This window comes from Odocoileus virginianus, unplaced genomic scaffold, assembly GCF_023699985.2.
Source record: "Odocoileus virginianus isolate 20LAN1187 ecotype Illinois unplaced genomic scaffold, Ovbor_1.2 Unplaced_Scaffold_39, whole genome shotgun sequence".
NCBI classification, from domain to species: domain Eukaryota; kingdom Metazoa; phylum Chordata; class Mammalia; order Artiodactyla; family Cervidae; genus Odocoileus; species Odocoileus virginianus.
The window spans coordinates 181295-201713 of record NW_027224301.1 but is presented as its reverse complement, the minus strand read 5'-3'; the positions used below and the strand labels follow the sequence as shown (position 1 = coordinate 201713).

Here is a 20419-nt window from a genome sequence, read left to right as displayed (position 1 = left end):
TTTCACAATCAAAAATGCCAGAGTTGAATTCTCAGGAAAAGAATGAGTCGGGCTAACAATATGAGGGAAATTACTTCTATGTGGGCAGAAGTACAGAAAAAAAGTAAGACAATCTTATACATTATAGCAGATTACATGAGTAGATCAGATTTATATACATTCTTAGTTGATCTCTTCAGTCGGTCAAACCATCATTCAATAAGTAATCAAAGAAACCCCTCAATTCATCTTTTGCTTTCTAAAGCAATTTTGACATATCGTAAGCTTCTCATGGCATGTTTCACTTCTGCATTCCTCAGTGTGTAGGTGAGTGAATTGAGAAAGGGTGTTTCAATAGTATAAAACACAGCCACCATCTTGTCCATAGGGAAGGTAGTTGGGGGGGTGGCTTGTGTACATAAATATAAATGGACCAAAGAATAAGATGACAACAATGATATGGGAAGTGCAAGTGGAGAGTTTTTTTCTTTCCTTCTGCACTGTGGTTTCTCAGGGAATGCAGGATAACAGAGTATGAGATCATCAGAATCACAAAGCTGCTTGAGCATATGGCCCCCGCTCTTAGACACCAACAACAGGTTGATTGCACAAGTGTACAGGCAGGCAAGTTCCAGCAAGGCTGCAGATCACAGCAATAATGATCAATCAAATTAGGTCCACAGAAAGCAATCTCAATAATCTGAGCCATTGAATGTATGAAAGAACCTATCCATGTGAAAACAATCAGGAGGATGCAGACCTGGTGCCTCATGATGGTTGGGTAGCGCAGTGGTTTGCAGATGGCCACATAGTTATCAACGGCCATGAGGATGAGGACAAAGATCTCCATGCAGCCAAATATGTGCAGTGCAAAGACTTGAATCATGCATTCATTGTATGGTATGATTTTTTTTTTTTGTAGATAGGGCATCCACAATTAGTCTAGGGGCTGTGGAAGTTGAGAAGCAGGTGTCAGATACAGATAAGTGGAAAATGAAGAAGTACTTGGGACTCCCAGGTGTTCGGTTGAATTTGATGGTCAAAATAATAAGCAAATTCCCCACCAACGTCCCCACATAGAAAATAAAGAAAATTACAAATATTATTTTCTGTCTCCTAGGGTCTTGTGTCAATCCTAACAATATGAACTTAGTTATGTTGTTATTTGCTATCACTGTGTCAGTCAAAATGGAGAAAGTCCAGGTTAAAAATAGCAAATCTGCAAAGGAAAAAGAAGAAAAAATTATGACATGCATGAATACCATCTTTGGAATTCAAATACATATGCTTGATAATGGAAATGCCACTTTCCAATTGGTAATCATTTGCTATCCGTTATCTATATTGTTAGTATTTTTTAATATTGTTTTCTCAATAAAATGAAAGTCCTTATATTTATTCAAACTATCTGATTGCTTATGAAAACAATGAAATATATAAACAATAAATAATCCTTCTATACATTAATTCAGGGAATTTGGCATAAGTGGACAACTTCCTGGGCAGAATGTGTTTACTTTTCAGTTAATATCTATTAGGTTGATATGTTACATAAAGAGAAAACTTATGTATGACTTACTCTGATTTGCTTTCACATTACTTGAACCTAGTTATCCAGTTGTAGAGCATCTTCCAGTAAATATTACAGACATTTAAAGAAGGATGTTATGATATTTGATAGTGTCTTCCTTAATTAAACCTAAAGTCAAAGCAAGAGTCAAGGAGCTGAGGAGAGAAGTAAATTCAATTTTAGTAGTGAAAATCCAATCAATTGTTCCAGTACATCACAAGATTTACTTTAATCTTCTGCCTTTGACTAAGCTTATTTCATTTTACTTTACCTGTCAAATATTTCTTGCTGTTTATAGTTATAAATTTTACTTATATCATTAAATCTTGCAATTTTAAAATTATACCATGTTATCCAAATTTAAATTCTTCCCCTTATTAATTATTTTTTTGAGTCTTTCAACATATCTTCTCAAGACATAAGAAGATACTAAACTTTAAATGAAGGCTAAATACAGTGAGAATATTTGCCATTAATCTGAATATTCTTTCAAAGTTTGCTGATTTAAGCACTAGGAAATTTAGATAATTGAACTCAGGCAGCTTCAAGTTACAGTTGAAACTTTTCAATAGACTGCTTAGAATTTATATTATTCATGTGTCTCATACCCAGATTTCAGTAAAGAGAAGGTAGAAACAAAAATGAATTATTATTTATTCATTATGGATAAATCCTTTGACATACCTCATCAGAGATATTTTCCAAATAACAGTTCAGTTAAAAGCATAACATAATGTCAATGTGGTAAAATATATATACACAGACAGAAGCATAATTTTTTCAAATAACAATAAAATTTATATATCAATACTTTATAAAGTACAGTACAAATGAATAATGAACAATGAACTAATTTCAGAAGAAAACTTATTTTTCATTTATTTATTTATTTTTTTTTTGTGAGAACTCACTTTTTATTATGCACTTAAAAAGAGGGACGAGAAGAGCAGCCTGGTAAAGACTGAACTCTATTTACATTGCTCATTATTACCTTTTGTTTTTAAATTTTGGAAAACTATTTCATTAAATGTAAAGTGCCGTATTCCCAACAGTGATCCATGAGTGTATTTTGTCACTGTCACAGTGTAATATGTGCTGTGGGAATTAAAAGCATCATCTCTAACTTTCTTTTTTTTTTCCATTTATTTTTATTAGCTGGAGGCTAATTAATTTACAACATTGCAGTGGTTTTTGTCATACATTGAAATGAATTAGCCATGGATTTACATGTATTCCCCATCCCGGTGCCCCCTCCCACCTCCCTCTCCACCCGATCCCTCTGGGTCTTCCCAGTGCACCAGGCCTGAGCACATTTCTCATGCATCCAACCTGGGCTGGTGATCTGTTTCACCCTAGATATACATGTTTCGAGGCTGTTCTCTTGAAACATCACACCCTCGCCTTCTCACACAGAGTCCACAAGTCTGTTCTATACACCTGAGTCTCTTTTTCTTTTTTTGCATATAGGGTTATCGTTACCATCTTTCTAAATTCCATATATATGTGTTAGTATACTGTAATGGTCTTTATTTTTCTGGCTTACTTCGCTCTGTATAATGGGCTCCAGTTTCACCCATCTCATTAGAACTGATTCAAATGAATTCTTTTTAATGGCTGAGTAATATTCCATGGTGTATATGTACCAGAGCTTCCTCATCCATTCGTCTGCTGATGGGCATCTATGTTGCTTCCATGTCCTGGTTATTATAAACAGTGCTGTGATGAACATCAGGGTGCACGTGTCTCTTTCGGATCTGGTTTCCTCAGTGTGTATGCCTAGAAGTGGTATTGCTGGGTCATATGGCAGATCTATTTCCAGCATTTTAAGGAATCTCCACACTGTTTTCCATAGTGGCTGTACTAGTTTGCATTCCCACCAACAGTGTAAGAGGGTTCCCTTTTCTCCACACCCTCTCCAGCATTTATTGCTTGCAGACTTTTGGATAGCAGCCATCCTGACTGGCGTGTAATGGTACCTCATTGTGGTTTTGATTTGCATTTCTCTGATAATGAGTAATGTTGAGCAACTTTTCATGTGTTTTTTTGCCATCCGTATGTCTTCCTTGGAGAAATGTCTGTTTAGTTCTTTGGCCCATTTTTTGATTGGGTCATTTATTTTTCTGGAGTTGAGCTGGAGGAGTTGCTTGTATATTTTTGAGATTAATCCTTTGTCTGTTGCTTCATTTGCTATTATTTTCTTCCAATCTGAGGGCTGTCTTTTCACCTTGCTTATAGTTTCCTTTGTTGTGCAAAAGCTTTTAAGTTTCATTAGGTCCCATTTGTTTATTTTTGCTTTTGTTTCTAAAATTCTGGGATGTGGGTCATAGAGGATCCTGCTGTGATTTATGTCGAGAGTGTTTTGCCTATGTTCTCCTCTAGGAGTTTGATAGTTTCTGGTCTTACATTTAGATCTTTAATCCATTTTGAGTTTATTTTTGTGTATGGTGTTAGAAAGTGTTCTAGTTTCATTCTTTTACAGGTGGTTGACCAGTTTTCCCAGCACCACTTGCTAAAGAGGTTGTCTTTTTTCCATTGTATATCCTTGCCTCCTTTGTTGAAGATAAGGTGACCATAGGTTCGTGGATTTATCTCTGGGCTTTCTATTCTGTTCCACTGATCTATATTTCTGTCTTTGTGCCAGTACCATACTGTCTTGATGACTGTGGCTTTGTAGTATAGTCTGAAGTCAGGCAGGTTGATTCCTCCAGTTCCATATTTCTTTCTCTAGGTTACTTTGGCTATTCGAGGTTTTTTGTATTTCCATACAAATTGTGAAATTATTTGTTCTAGTTCTGTGAAAAATACCATTGGTAGTTTGATAGGGATTGCATTGAATCTATAGATTGCTTTGGGTAGTATAGCCATTTTGACAATATTGATTCTTCCAATCCAGGAACACGGTATGTTTCTCCATTTGTTTGTGTCCTCTTTGATTTCTTTCATCAGTGTTTTATAGTTTCCTATGTATAGGTCTTTTGTTTCTTTGGGTAGATATACTCCTAAGTGTTTTATTCTTTTTGTTGCAATGGTGAATGGTATCGGTTCCTTAATTTCTCTTTCTGTTTTCTCATTGTTAGTGTGTAGGAATGCAAGAGATTTCTGTGTGTTAATTTTATATCCTGCAACTTTACTGTATTCATTGATTAGCTCTAGTAATTTTCTGGTAGAGTCTTTAGGGTTTTCTATGTAGAGGATCATGTCATCTGCAAACACAGAGAGTTTCACTTCTTCTTTTCCTATCTGGATTCCTTTTACTTCTTTTTCTGCCCTGATTGCTGTGGCCAACACTTCCAAAACTATGTTGAATAGGAGTGGTGAGAGTGGGCACCCTTGTCTTGTTCCTGATTTCAAGGGAAATGCTTTCAATTTTTCACCATTGAGGGTGATGCTTGCTGTGGGTTTGTTATATATAGCTTTTATTATGTTGAGGTATGTTCCTTCTATTCCTGCTTTCTGGAGAGTTTTAATCATAAATGGATGTTGAATTTTGTCAAAGGCTTTTTCTGCATCTATTGAGATAATCATATGGTTTTTATCTTTCAATTTGTTAATGTGGTGTATTACATTGATTGATTTGCGGATATTAAAGAATCCTTGCATTTCTGGGATAAAGCCCACTTGGTCATGGTGTATGATTTTTTTAATATGTTTTTGGATTCTGTTTGCTAGAATTTTGTTAAGGATTTTTGCATCTATGTTCATCAGTGATATTGGCCTGTAGTTTTCTTTTTTTGTGGCATCTTTGTCTGGTTTTGGAATTAGGGTGATGGTGGCCTCATAGAATGAGTTTGGAAGTTTACCTTCTTCTGCAACTTTCTGGAAGAGTTTGAGTAAGATAGGTGTTAGCTCTTCCCTAAATTTTTGGTAGAATTCAGCTGTGAAGCCATCTGGTCCTGGGCTTTTGTTTGCTGGAAGATTTCTGATTACAGTTTCGATTTCCTTGCTTGTGATGGGTTTGTTAAGATCTTCTATTTCCTCCTGATTCAGTTTTGGAAAGTTATACTTCTCTAAGAACTTGTCCATTTCTTCCAAGTTGTCCATTTTATTGGCATAGAGCTGCTGGTAGTAGTCTCTTATGATCCTTTGTATTTCAGTGTTGTCTGTTGTGATCTCTCCATTTTCATTTCTAATTTTGTTAATTTGGTTCTTCTCCCTTTGTTTCTTAATGAGTCTTGCTAATGGTTTGTCAATTTTGTTTATTTTTTCAAAAAAACCAGCTTTTAGCTTTGTTGATTTTTGCTATGGTCTCTTTAGTTTCTTTTGCATTTATTTCTGCCCTAATTTTTAAGATTTCTTTCCTTCTACTAACCCTGGGGTTCTTCATTTCTTCCTTCCCTAGTTGCTTTAGGTGTAGAGTTAGGTTATTTATTTGACTTTTTTCTTGTTTCTTGAGGTAGGCCTGTAATGCTATGAATCTTCCCCTTAGCACTGCTTTAACAGTGTCCCATAGGTTTTGGGTTGTTGTGTTTTCATTTTCATTCATTTCGATGCATGTTTTGATTTTTTTTTTGATTTCTTCTATGATTTGTTGGTTATTCAGAAGCATATTGTTTAGCCTCCATATGTTTGAATTTTTAATATTTTTTTTTCCTGTAATTGAGATCTAATCTTACTGCACTGTGGTCAGAAAAGATGACTGGAATGATTTCAATTTTTTTAAATTTACCAAGACTAGATTTATGGCCCAGGATGTGATCTATTCTGGAGAAGGTTCCGTGTGCACTTGAGAAAAAGGTGAAGTTGATTGTTTTGGGGTGAAACGTCCTATAGATGTCAATTAGGTCTAGCTGGTCCATTGTGTCCTTTAAAGTTTGTGTTTCCTTGTTCATTTTCTGTTTTGTTGATCTATCCATAGTTGTGAGTGGGGTGTTAAAGTCTTTCACTATTATTGTGTTACTATTAATTTCCTCTTTCATACTCGTTAGTGTTTGCCTTACATATTGCGGTGCTCCTATGTTGGGTGCATATGTATTTATAATTGTTATATCTTCTTCTTGGATTGATCCTTTGATCATTATGTAGTGTCCATCTTTGTCTCTTTTCACAGCCTTTATTTGAAAGTCTATTTTATCTGATATAAGTATTGTGACTCCTGCTTTCTTTTGGTCTCCGTTTGCATGGAATATTTTTTTCCAGCCCTTCACTTTTAGTCTGTATGTGTCCCTTGCTTTGAGGTGGGTCTCTTGTAGACAGCATATATAGGGGTCTTGCTTATGTATCCAGTCAGCCAGGCTTTGTCTTTTGGTTGGGGCATTCAACCCATTTACATTTAAAGTAATTATTGATAGGTATGGTCCCATTGCCATTTATTTTGTTGTTTGGGGTTCACATTTACACCACCTTTCTGTGTTTCCTGTTTAGAGAAGATCCTTTAGTATTTGTTGAAGAGCTGGTTTGGTGGTGCTGAATTCTCTCAGCTTTTGCTTGTCTGTAAAGCTTTTGAGTTCTCCTTCATATCTGAATGAGATCCTTGCTGGGTACAGTAATCTGGGTTGTAGGTTATTCTCTTTCATTACTTTAAGTATGTCCTGCCATTCCCTTCTGGCCTGAAGGGTTTCTATTGATAGATCAGCTGTTATCCTTATGGGAATCCCTTTGTGTGTTATTTGTTGTTTCTCCCTTGCTGCTTTTAATATTTGTTCTTTGTGTTTTATCTTTGTTACTTTGATTAATATGTGTCTTGGGGTGTTTCGCCTTGGGTTTACCCTGTTTGGGACTCTCTGGGTTTCTTGGACTTGGGTGGCTACTTCCTTCCCCATTTTAGGGAAGTTTTCAGCTATTATCTCCTCGAGTAACTTCTCATGGCCTTTCTTTTTGTCTTCTTCTTCTGGGACTCCTATGATTCGAATGTTGGGGTGTTTCACATTGTCCCAGAGGTCCCTGAGGTTGTCCTCATTTCTTTTGATTCTTTTTTCCTCTCTGCTTCATTTATTTCCACCATTTTATCTTCTAACTCACTTATCCTATCTTCTGTCTCTGTTATTCTACTCATGGTTCCCTCCAGAGTGTTTTTGATCTCATTTATTTCATTATTAATTTTTAATTGACTTTTTAAAATTTCTTCTAGGTACTTGTTAAACCTTTCTTGCATGTTCTCAATCTTTGTCTCCAGGCTATTTATTTGTAACTCCATTTTGTTTTCAATATTTTGGATCATTTTTATTATCATTATTCTAAATGCTTTTTCAGGTAGATTCCCTATTTCCTCCTCTTTTGTTTGAGTTGGTGGGCTTTTTTCATGTTCCTTTAGCTGTTGGGTATTTCTCTGCCTTTTCATCTTGTTTAGATTGCTGTGTCTGGAGTGGGCTTTCTGTATTCTTGTGGTCTGTGGTTCCTTTTTATTGTGAAGGTTTCACCCAGTGGGTGGGGTTGGACGATTGGTTTGTCAAGGTTTCCTGGTTAGGGAAGCTTGTGTCAGCATTCTGGTGCATGGAATTGGATTTCTTCTCTCTGGAGTGCAGTGGAGTGTCCAGTAATGAGTTTTGTGATGGGTCTTTGTGTTAGGTGTGACTTTGGACAGCCTGTATGTTGACACTCAGGTCTATGTTCCTGCGTTGCTAAAGAATTTGCGTGGTATGTCTTGCACTAGAGCTTATTGGCTCTTGGGTGGTGGTTGGTTTTAGTGTAGGTATGGAGGCTTTTGGATGGTCTCTTATTCCTTAATGTTCCATGTAGTCAGGAGTTTTCTGGTTTTCTCAGGTTTTGGGCTTAAGTCTCCTGCCTCTTCATTTCAGTTTTATTCTTCCAGTAGTCTCAAGACTTCTCCAACTATACAGCACTGATAATAAAACTTCTAGGTTAATGGTGAAAAGATTCTCCACTGTGAGAGACAACCAGAGAGATTCAGAGAGTTACATGAAGTATAGGAGAGGGAGGAAGGAGATAGAGGTGAGCAGGAGGAGAAAAAGGGGACTCAAGAGGAGAGAGACAGATCTATGCAGTTATCTGTTCCCAAAGTGTTCTCTGTAGCCCAGACACCCACAAAGATTCACAGAATTGGATTGGGAAGAGAAGGGGAAAGGAGTAAATAGAGGTGTTCTGAGGTAGAAAACAGAGAGTCAAAAGTGGGAGAGTAATCACCACACTCCTGAATAGAAATGGGAACTGAATATTGGATTCTTAAATGTCCAAAATTTATATCACATACTGAAAAACAAAGATTAAAAATCTAGTGTAGAGGTTAGACTCTTTGAAATACAATATTTAAAAACAAATACAAAAACACACAAAAAAATTAGAAATGTATATGAAGTTTGGTTTAAAAATAGGGTTTCTCTCTCTCTCCCTCTCTTTTTTTTTTGGCAAGGTTATAGTGAAATGAAAATGAAAATTAAGGAATAATAGAGGAGTATTAGAGGACTTTAAAAGGAAATAGAAGAGAAAAATAAGAAAAAGAAAAAAAAATTTTTTTTTCCTAATTAAAAAAATCGTAAAAATATATGAAAATGAAAGTTGAGGAGTAATGGGGGAGTAATAGGGAATTTTAAAAGAAAATAAAAGAGAAAAAATAAAAAATAAAAAAAAAGAAAGAAAAAAAAATTTTTTTTCCCCTAATTATAAAAATCGTATAAATATATGAAAATGAAAGTTGAGGAGTAATGGGGGAGTAATAGGGAATTTTAGAAGAAAATAAAAGAGAAAAAATAAAAAATAAAAAAAATGGGAAAGAAATTTTTTTTTTTTATTTTATTAATTAAAAAAAAATACATATATATGTAGGAATTCCTCTGGAGTTGTTGCGGTCAGTGTAGGTTCAGTTCAATTTCAGATAGCTCCTCTTTCCAGCTTACACTTCTAGATATCTATACGCCCCTTCTGGTGTAGTCGGTGTTACCTTCAGGGATTTTAATCTGTTACACTGGTCCTTTCTGAAGGGGTTCCCTTTGTTTATTTTGGCTTCTCTTCGGTTTCTAAGTTTCACCCTGACACAGGCGGTCGGAGGTGATCCCTTATTTAGGTTCGTTAGTTCAGTTCAGTCCTGCTACGGGGAGGGCGGGGTGCTGCAGACAGATACTGCTCCGTGTGGCTAGCACTCACCGGCCACACGGGGTTTGCCCCGCTCACGGGTGTCAGTGCTTTCCCCGTCTACACTGCTCAGGCTCCTGGCTGCTCTATATGGAGCAGGCCCTGGGTTGAGTGCGGTTCCAGTTTTCTGGTACTCCACCAAAGTGCGGATTCGGTTGCGCCTGCGTTTTGTGCCTTTCCTGGCCTGAGCGGCCCAGGCAGCCAGAGGCTTGCGCGCCCTCTCTCCGGGTACGGCGCGCTTTTCCCCTCTGCGACCCCAGCGCGCGCCGCCAGTCAGGTCTCAGGAAGTCTTTAGATAGGAACCAGGGGCCTGTTTGCAATGTGGGAGGGGGTGGCTTCTCAGGGGCTGAGTTTGCCCTTTTCCCCTTCCCCCTGCCTCCTACCTCCAGCGGGGACGGGCCGGCTCTTTTCTGGACTTTCTCAGTCCCTTTGTTTTGCGAACCGCAGGCAGTGTGTTCCAGCCGGTTAATTTTGTCCCACCGTTTAAAAAAAGCTCCCTCCGATTGCTCTCAGGGTCTTCAGGCCGGTCCTTACCCTAAGCAATGCCGCCCCTGCTTGTTGCTGGCGGGTGCGGGCGTCTGGGGTACTTTTCTGCTGGGAGTTGCTTTTAGGCACATAATCTGTGGGCCTTATTTAATTTTTCCTCCCAGTTAGATTGCCGAAAACTTCCCCCAGTCCCGCCAGTGCGAGGGTTTCCTGGTGATTGGAAACTTCCTCTATTAAGACTCCCTTCCCGGGACGGGTCACTGTCGGTAGCTCTTTTGTCTCCCTTTTTATCTTTTGTATTTTGTCCTACCTCCTTTGAAGACAATGGGCTGCTTTTCTGGGCGCCTGATGTCCTCTGCTAGCGATCAGAAGTTGTTTTGTGAAATTTGCTCAGCGTTCAAATGTTCTTTTGATGAATTTGTAGGGGAGAAAGTGGTCTCCCCGTCCTATTCCTCCGCCATCTTGGCTCCTCCCCCTATATTAGAGTTTAAATGACACATTCATTTTGTATTTAAAAAATAGTTACATAACACGGTGTTACAATTAGCATATTACTACCCGCTATGATATATAAAAATGAACAGAGTAAGTGAAAATATGTGATTTAGTTACGTATCTGAATAAATACATGTAATAAAAGACAGTACATATACTAGTTTATAGAGTCAATTAAAAATATGTATAACAAATATATATTTGTATATATATATAGAGAGACAGAAAGATAGATAAATAGATAGTACAGGATTGCTGTTGTCTTAATAAATGGTAACAGTATAATTATATTATCTTACTATTGAATTGCCCGACAGTATATCACAGCAGTGAAGAACATGGAATGAGAGGAAATAACACTGTGATTACTGGATCTTCAATTTTTTTTTGTTTAGGATCATCCTCTTTTATGTTTATTACTCACCTGTTAAAATGGGGATAAAAACATACCTACCTCTTTGAGTTATTATAGAAATGACTGCTAAGTGTCAGTGAGTTATTTATTTTATTTCATTTTACTAGGGTTAAAGTTTATGGGTGTATATACACTGATGATACTAGTAAAATCAGTCTCCAATTTTGCAGAATATTTTAAATAATACGAGTTGTCCTCTGCTAGGTTATTCTATCATTTCTTGCATTACTTTCTTCTCCCCTTCTTGCAGAAGCGATGATTTCTGTTGGTTATTATTTTCTTCATCTCATTGATATTCTTAACTGATAATGCGTGTTCACCAATAGTGTCCTTTTGACATTTGCATCAGTTGAATGAACATTGGAACACAAGCACATTTTATTGATCACTTGAAATCACTTTTCTACTACACAATTTCCTAATGGCATTTTTCATCTGGTCATTTCTCAAGGTATAGATTAAGGGATTTAACATGGGGGTTATCATAGTGTAGAGTACAGCAACTGCTTTATCAGCAGGTAAAGTGACTGCTGGTCTCATGTAAGTAAATATGCTTGGCACAAAGAACAGGAGGATCGCTGTGATGTGGGAGATCAACATGGAGAGGGCTTTCTGCCTCGCCTCCAAGTTGCGTGTCCTTAAAGAGAGCAGGATGACTGTATAGGAGCCAACCAAGAGGAGGAAGTTCAACAGACAGATGAACCCACTGTTGGCAGCAGCAAAGAGCCCTAGACTGTGGGTTTCAGTGCAGGCAAGTTCAAGCAGAGGATTCAGATCACACATAAAGTGGTCTATGACATTAGGGCCACAGAAGGGTAACCTGAAGATGAAGAGAATCTGAATGGTTGCATGAAGAAAGCCTCCTGCCCATGCCACTCCCACTAGCAACCAACACACCTGACAGTTCATGATGGTTGTGTAGTGCAAGGGCTTGCAGATGGCCACATAGCAGTCATAGGCTATTGCAGTCAGCAAGATGACATCAGCACCTGCAAATAAATGCTCCCCAAAGATCTGGCACATGCATTCAATGAAAGAGCTGGTTTTCTTCTTGTGAAGTGAAACTACAATCAGTTTAGGGGTATTGACACAGGAATAGCAGATATCAATAAAAGAGAGATGAGTCAGGAAAAAGTACATGGGAGACCCCAATAATGGACTGGTGGTGACGGTGACCAAGGTGAGCACATTTCCTACCACAGAGACAATGTAGACAACCAAAAACACTGTAAATATGACTTTCTGCATCTTTGGATTCTGTGTCAGCCCCAGGAGAATGAACTCTGTCACATTGTTCCTCTTCTCCACGCACCTCATGTTATTGTTAACCGCATAACCTGGGGCAGGGGGAAAAAAGATCTTATTTTAGTTCAACCTTGAGTTCATTAAACATCTCTGCCTAGTAAATAACACATGCCTAGATTCTTATGGCTTTTTTTTGTGATAAAAGATAATGTTCCAATCTGCTGAATATTGCTTATATATGACTGTAAGAATCTGAGAATATGAATGTAGCAAAGAAGAGGGTTTTGAGAGAAAATCTTGTATGTAGATCTAGTAAAGATTTTTGTGTACTAGGATGGAGTGAGCTGAGTTTCCCTAAGGGGATGGAAGCAGATGTAAGCCTGTTATGAGACTAGTTAATATTAACTCTGTCAGTGCACTGGTAATGAAAGAACAGTGAAATCTCGGAGCTTCTGTAATACAGTTGCCAAAGCAATTGCCTAAATCCAATAACTTTGTTGTAGCTAATAAAATTATATAATGACTGATTTCCATGGGTGCTACTTGAAAACAAACTGTAAATGGTATTATTTTCTCAATTTGGCACATAATCTCAGAGACTAAAGCTAGCAGTAATATTAATGATAATATTGTGGGAGTGCAAGCATACTCAGTCATGTCTGACTCTTTGCAAACACATGAATTATAGTCGCTAGGCTCCTTTGTCCATGGGATTTCCCAGGCAAGAATACTCGAGTGGGTTGCCACTTCCTCCTATGGGGTATCTACATGATTCAGGGATTGAACGCATGTATTCTGCATCTCTTGCATTGGCAGGCAGATTCTTTACCATGGCACCACCTGGAAAGACAGATCTCCATTTAAATCAACAATACTTCTATAAAATTGTGTTTTTTTTTAAATTTAATGAACACTTATGTGCTAATATTTTTTCTCAGACATTTGGTTATTTAATCCTTGTTACAAACCTGTCAGATGATTACTGCCATCATTTTTATACTTATTTTACACATCAGACATAGAATAATACAGAAGATAAAGATCCTGCCCCAAATCCAGCAACAAATGAAAGGCAGATATAAGATTATTTCAGATTATACTTCTCATCTCTTTTTTACTGAAAAGTCTTATAACACATCCTTTATATTAGGCTAAAATATACAATGTTGAGTTAGTAAATTCCTTTTGACATGACTACAATAATTAGAATTGCTTAAATAGTATTTCAGAAGTAAGTATATACAAAGCAATTTCATTGACAATGAAAATACACATACATACAGACCCAGACACATATATGCACAATATAATACACTGGAATCCCAAATGTTAGTAACTATGTGGCACTGCTTTCATTGAAGGCCAAATTAGTTTTTTTTTTTCTCTCCTTCACCTCATTTTCTTCTTCCCTTAATTTCCTTACAAATCATGAACAGACTGTTCTGTAAAATGTTGAAATGATGATCCCAGTGGTGAAAAATGTTGGTTTGAGAATCAAAAAGATAATATCAGAATCTTGCCTTTCCCCATTTAAAATTCCTTAATCTTGGGTATATTTCTTGACACCTTACATTCTTGTTTCCCCTAGTATCAAGTGAGAACAATATGTCCACCTCACAGGCTCTTATGATAATTAATTGAGGAAACAAATATGAACATATTCATCACACTGCTGTGAAAACACAAAGGATCTTCACTTATTTTTATGACTTTCTATGCACCCAGAAGGTAGAAAGATTTGATATTTTGAGTAATAAAACAGAGAAACATATTTAACCATGCAATAAAATGGGGAGAAACATCTACAATATTATTATTATTTTTAAAGAAGCCAGGAGGACGCATATCATTCATAGCAGTTGATCCTTGAAAGAATTACCTATGTGCTTGCTTGAAATAAAAAGAGGATGACTTTTGCCTTTTAAGCCATCTGTGGCTTTTTGAGTGTGGAGTGTATTAAGTTTTGTTTTCATTCTCATTATTAATTTAAATTATCAAAAGAAATGTCTCCTGCCAAAGAAGAATATCTAGGGATGGAGAGTTGGCTCGTTTAAATTTCTCAATCTCTCTGAGTCTTAAGTTTTTCATCTATCAGACTAGGTTAGTGATATTCATTAACTGTCTTTTGAGGGAATGGGTGAAGATGTAATGCTCTGTTGCTGTATTTGAAAAGTGTTATAGCATGATTAATATATATATATAAATATATAAAGTAACCGCTGTTAATAAGCATTTAATACACTTACCTTTTGATCTTTAGAAGATATTAGTGATATCTGAGAGTGTTCAGAACTAATTCTATTTTAAATTGACTTCCTCTTGGGCTAAGTAACTTTCAGTTTGAAAGATATGACATAGTCATAAAGACACGAGTCAGATTACTGAGTGTCACAGTAGACATGTCATTGTTTTTATAAATCTAAATCTTTTCTTCTAGATGAAAGACTTACAAAGTTTTCACAGACAACCTGGGACTTGAATTTAGAATGGATCAATTTTGAACATTATGCAGAAATCATCTTCTATAAAATGGTTGTAGTCCCAGACACAAGAAGGAGAAAGAGTGGTGGAAATACATAAAAGTGACTCATTCCAACCTTGATGAATCTTCTCTGGAGATGTAAATGATAAAAAATTTTCACCTGTAATGCATGAATATTTAAACAGGTTTCCACAAACGTTCAAGGACCTCCTCTTGTAGATGTTATTTTCTCTCCTTGGAATTAATTATCTCCTTTGATGGAAAGGCTTTGTCTTAGAAGTGGGTATTCTTAAGAGACATGTTTGAGAAACACCCATTCTAGGTAGGGAATTGTATTCTCTGCACTGGGAACCAAAATATGTGAGTCCTCTTTCTCTCTCTGAACCTGGGTTCTAAGAAAATTGAATGTCATGTAAATACCAATGATGGCATAATTCCAGCATCATTCCAGTTAACTTACGGATTCATCTCAGACAAAAAAAAAAACTTCTATTTTTTATCAGTATTAAAACTTTTCTGAAACTGCATATTGATTACTTGAGAGTTAGAGCAATGAGGGCATAAAATTATTGGTATTTTTTTCAGAGTAATTAAATCCCAAACCCATTTTTCACATTCCTCAGAGGGCTATGGATGTAAATAGAAAGTCTAATAGGATATAAATAATTTATCTCTGGGAGCCATGTGATGGTCAGCAACGATCACTAGGCAACATTAAACATGTGGTGAGATATCTAAAGCACAGATGTTTGAAAGTTTTAGTTGCTCAGTCGGGTCTGACTCTGCAAGTCCATGGACTGTAACCCACCAGACTCCTCTGTCCATGGAAATTTTGAGGCAAGAATACTGGAGTGGATTGTCATTTCCTTCTCCTGGGGAATCTTCCTGACACAGGGATTGAACTTGGGTCTCCTGCATTTCAGAAGGATTCTTCACCTTCTGAAGCCACAACAGAAGTCTGTGAAAGGAGGCTTAAATCAAACACAAGTATTGTTCTTACTTTCTTCTAATTCTATATTATTTTTCATTCAGTTATTCTAGGAGGCACATAGCAATAAATTCCTCTGGTTTTAATTCACTTTACTTAGTGACTAATACTGTGAACATTTTAAAGATATATGCATAGAAATTTAGTTTTTTTCCCCCATGTCTTGCTTGTTGTGAATAGTGTTGCTATGAAAATGTATGAATATATCTTTTTAAATTATAGTTTTGTCCCAATATACACACATAAGTAGTGTTGCTGAATGAAAATAAATAAAATAGAGAATTAAAAAATGTAAAAAATCAGTAAAACCAAGAGCTGTTTCTTAGAAAAGGTAAACAAAATGAAAAAAAAAAAAAAAAAGAAAAGGAAACAAACCTTCAGGCCAGATTCACCAAAAAGAGAAGGCAGAGGACACTAATAAGCAAAATAAGAAATTAGGGACTTCTCTGGTGGTCCAGTTGTTAGGAATCCACCTGCTATTGCAGGGAAGGCAGGTCTGATCCCTGATAAAGATACTAAGAGCCCACACGCCATGGAGCGACGAACACGCCACAGCTAGAGAACTCATGTGCTCTAGGTCCACATGCCACAGATGCTGAGCCTAGAGACTGCACGCTCTGGAGTCCTAGCTCTCTAGAGCACATGCTCCTCAGTAAGAACTATGCATGCGCCAAAGCCCCCTCACACAGTGAGAAGCCCTTGTGCTGGCACTAGAGAAGTTGCATCAGAGAAAGGCCACAAGCCACATGATGGCCAAACACAGGCCAAGAAAAAATAGTAATAAAAAGAAATGAATGAGGAGAAATAACAACCAATACCACAGAAATAAAAAAGGAAAACAGCACACAAAAAGCATAAAATAATATTATGAACAATGATAAATGAGCAAATTGGACAAACTTGAAAAAATGGGCACATATCTAGTAAGTATTGACTTTAGATAGAAAATATTCTCCATATGTATTGCGTTCTTTGAAACTACTATTCCAGGATTTTTTTAAAGTTTATATTTCTATATATTTTTCAAATATGATTGTGACTTCTTTCAAATATGTTATAGGATGTTTAATGGAACTGCATTAAAGTTGTAATTGATATGATAAATATCTTGAGTCTGTTAATTTAGCAGCATAGCATATCTCTCCCTTTACTTACATATTTGCGTTATCAGAAGTGTTTTCTGGTTTTCATATACAAGTGTTAACCGTATTTTTTAATGTACCCCTGAAACGTTATGTTTTTAACAGTACTTTACATAGCAAGTTGCGTCTAATTTCAATTTTTAATAGTTGTTTATATAGAAATGCATTCAGTATTATTTGTTGACATTTTATCCTGTGACCCTTATAAATTAATTAGGTCCATTTGATTTTTTGTAGAGTCCTTTATATTTTCTTTCCATGGACTACAGTCCATGGGGTCACAAAGAGTCGGACACAACTGAGAAACTTTCACTTTCATTTTCTACCTATACCATGATGATTCAGTTCAATTCAGGCACTCAGTCGTGTCCGATTCTTTGAGACCCCATGAATTGCAGGACACCAGGCCTCCCAGTCCATCACAAACTCCCAGAGTTTACTCAAACATATGTCCATCGAGTCGGTGATGCCATCCAGCTATCTCATCTACTGTCATCCCCTTCTCCTCCTGCCCCCAAATCCCTCCCAGCATCAGGGTCTTTTCCAATGAGTCAACTCTTTGCATGAGGTGGCCAAAGTATTGGAGTTTCAGCTTCAGCATCAGTCCTTCCAATGAACACCCAGGACTGATCTCCTTTAGGATGGACTGGTTGGATCTCCTTGCAGTCCAAGGGACTCTCAAGAGTCTTCTCCAACACCACAGTTCAAAAGCATCAATTTTTTGGTGCTCAGCTTTCTTCACAGTCCAACTTTCACATCCATACATGACCACTGGAAAACCATGATGATATTTGCCCATAAATATATTTTTGTAATCTTGTCACTTCTTTTCTCATCCATATGTCTTTTATTTATTTTTCTTAACTTGTTTCAATTGCTAGGTTACAATGCGGAACTGAAATTGAAAGTTAAAGACTTGTTTTCAATCTTAGAGAGATTCCATCATGAAGTATGATGTTAGCTGTGAGTTTTATATAAATGCTCTTTATAAGCTTGAGTAATTTGCTTTTTTAAAATTCATTTGACAAAATATAGTTTTCACTCAAGCCCTCCTTGATAGTTCACCAGTAAAGAAATTGCCTGCTATGCAGGAGATACTGGAGATGTTCATTTGAACCCTGGGTGGTGAAGATCCCCTGGAGGTGGGCATCACAACCCACTCCGGTATTTTTGCTGGGAAAATCCCATGAACAGAGGAGACTGGCAGGCTGTAGTCCATGATCTTGGAAAGAGTCAGACAACACTAAAGCCACTGAAAATGCTCAAATGGATTTTTATTTATAAATCTAAATTGAAATGTATCAGTTTGCATGTATCTATTGAAATAGTCATGTGATTCTTCTCCTTTATCCTATAAACTTAGTATCATTGATCAATTATTGAATGTTACATAATATTTTATTCTTTGTGTAACCTACACACGGTCATGATGATTTGTTATGAAATACATTGATTGATTTCACATATATTGTTTAATATCTTGGTGCATATGTTCAAAAGAGATATGTATCTGTCATTTCCTTTCTTGTAATGTCACTCTGCTGGAGAAGGCAATGGCACCCCACTCCAGTGTTCTTGCCTGGAGAATCCCAGGGACGGGGGAGCCTGGTGGGCTGCCGTCTATGGGGTCGCACAGAGTAGGACACGACTGAAGCGATTTAGCAGCAGCAGCAGCAGCAATGTCACTAGGCACTTAGGCAGTCTTGGTTTTAGGTAATAATGATACTGTTCTCTGTTTATTTTCTGGATGAAAATATCTAAAAGGATATTTGGGTACTGGGTAATAATGTTACTTATGCCTTAGAGTTTAAATGGCCCATTGGTTTAACACTCCTAAAATAGTTAAATATATGTAATCAAAGTAGTATCACCCACTATTTTATGTTAAAATGAGCAGAGCTACTAATAAAAACATGGGAATTGAGTAGTGTATAATGAACATATGCATGTATATGTATATATATAGGCTAATATAAACAGGATATAGTCTAATATAAACAGATAACTAATATAATTATATAGTTATTAACTATAACTATAGCTGTTAACTATATAGTCTAATATAACAGATAACAGATATATATATATATATATTATATATATATATATATATATAATATATATATATATATATAATGAGCTATATAGTTATCTGGTGTAATTACATTACTTTTCTTTTGCACTGCCTGTCAGTATATCACAGCAGTGAAGAACATGGTCTGAGAGGCAGTTAGATTCTGATTACTGGTTCTCCAAGGTTTTTGTTTTGGATCATCCCCTTTTCTCTTTGTTTAGTCACCTGTAAAATGGGGCTAATAGCAGCACTTACCTTTTTGCATAGCATTAGAGATTACTGCTAAATATCACTGAATGTTTTGTTTATTTAATTCTGTTGGGATAAAAGCTTATAAATCTGTATACAGAGACAAAGTTAGTAAGACTAAGTTCCAATTTTGTAGAACTTTTCCCATAAGCTGCAAAGTCCCAGGTGAGATTCTTCTATTGTTTCTTCCATCCATTTCTTCTTCTGTACTTGTAGAAGCTCTGATTTCAACTGTTTCTTTTTTTTTCTTCATCACATAGGTTTTCCTTACTCATAATATCCATTTTGATCTTTGCATCAGTTGACTGAACATTGGGCTCCAAGCACATTTTATTTATCACTTAAATTCACTTTTCTATTAAATAATTTCCTAATTGCATTTTTAATCTGGTCATTTCTCAAGGTATAGATTAATGGATTTAACATGGGAGCTATGACAGTGTAGAGTACATCAACTCCTTTATCAATAGGGAAAGTAGCCGCTGGTCTCATGTACACAAATATGCTGGGTACAAAGAATAAGAGGATCACCATGATGTGGGAGACACAGGTGGAGAGGGCTTTTTGCCACGTCTCCAAGCTCCATGTCCTTAAAGAGAGCAGAATGACTGTATAGGAGCTAATCAAGAGAAGGAAGATTAACAGACAGATGAACCCACTGTTGGCAGCAACCAAGAGACCTAGAGTGTGGGTATCAGTGCAGGAAAGTTCGAGCAAAGGGTTCAGATCACACATAAAGTGGTATATGACATTAGGGCCACAGAAGGGTAGCCTGAAGATGAAGAGGATCTGAATGGTTGAATGAAGAAAACCTCCTGTCCATGCCACTCCCACTAGCAACCAACACATCTGCCAGGTCATGAGGGTTGTGTAGTGCAAGGCCTTGCAGATGGCCACATAGCAGTCATAGGCCATTGTAGTCAGCAGAATGATGTCAGCACCTGCAAACAAATGCTCTCCAAAGATTTGGGTCATGCATTCATTGAAAGAGCTGGTTTTCTTTTCACGGAGCAAATCTACAATCAATGTAGGGGTATTGACACAGGAATAGCAGACATCAATAAAAGAGAGATGAGCTAGGAAAAAGTACATGGAGCACACCAGTAATGAGCTGGTGGTGATGGTGACCAAGGTGAGCACATTCCCTACCATAGACACGAAGTAGACAACCAAAATCACTGCAAATATGATTTTCTGCATCTTTGGATTCTGTGTTAGTCCCAGAAGAATGAACTCTGTCACGTTGTTTTTATTCTCCATGTGTCTCAA

At 36.8% G+C, this 20419-nt stretch overlaps 2 protein-coding genes and 1 pseudogene across 2 annotated transcripts; all 3 read right to left on the bottom strand.

The window, feature by feature from the left end:
• Positions 1–224: 224 nt before the first annotated feature.
• On the bottom strand, positions 225–1244 carry LOC139033711 (olfactory receptor 4C11-like; annotated as a pseudogene).
• A 10104-nt stretch (positions 1245–11348) lies between these two features.
• LOC110123149 (olfactory receptor 4C46-like) lies at positions 11349–12287 on the bottom strand. Its single transcript, XM_020870912.2, has one exon. The coding sequence runs from the start codon at positions 12285–12287 to the stop codon at positions 11349–11351; it is 939 nt and encodes a 312-aa protein (XP_020726571.2).
• Positions 12288–19480: 7193 nt separating this feature from the next.
• Positions 19481–20419, bottom strand: LOC139033709 (olfactory receptor 4C46-like). The gene has a single exon (XM_070463189.1). It carries the CDS (start codon positions 20408–20410, stop codon positions 19481–19483), a length of 930 nt encoding a protein of 309 aa, XP_070319290.1. The 5' UTR covers positions 20411–20419.

Bases quoted from the DNA above. Each gene is read 5' to 3' on its own strand.
- LOC110123149 (XM_020870912.2), bottom strand. From the start codon at position 12,287: ATGAGGTGCGTGGAGAAGAGGAACAATGTGACAGAGTTCATTCTCCTG.
- LOC139033709 (XM_070463189.1), bottom strand. From the start codon at position 20,410: ATGGAGAATAAAAACAACGTGACAGAGTTCATTCTTCTGGGACTAACA.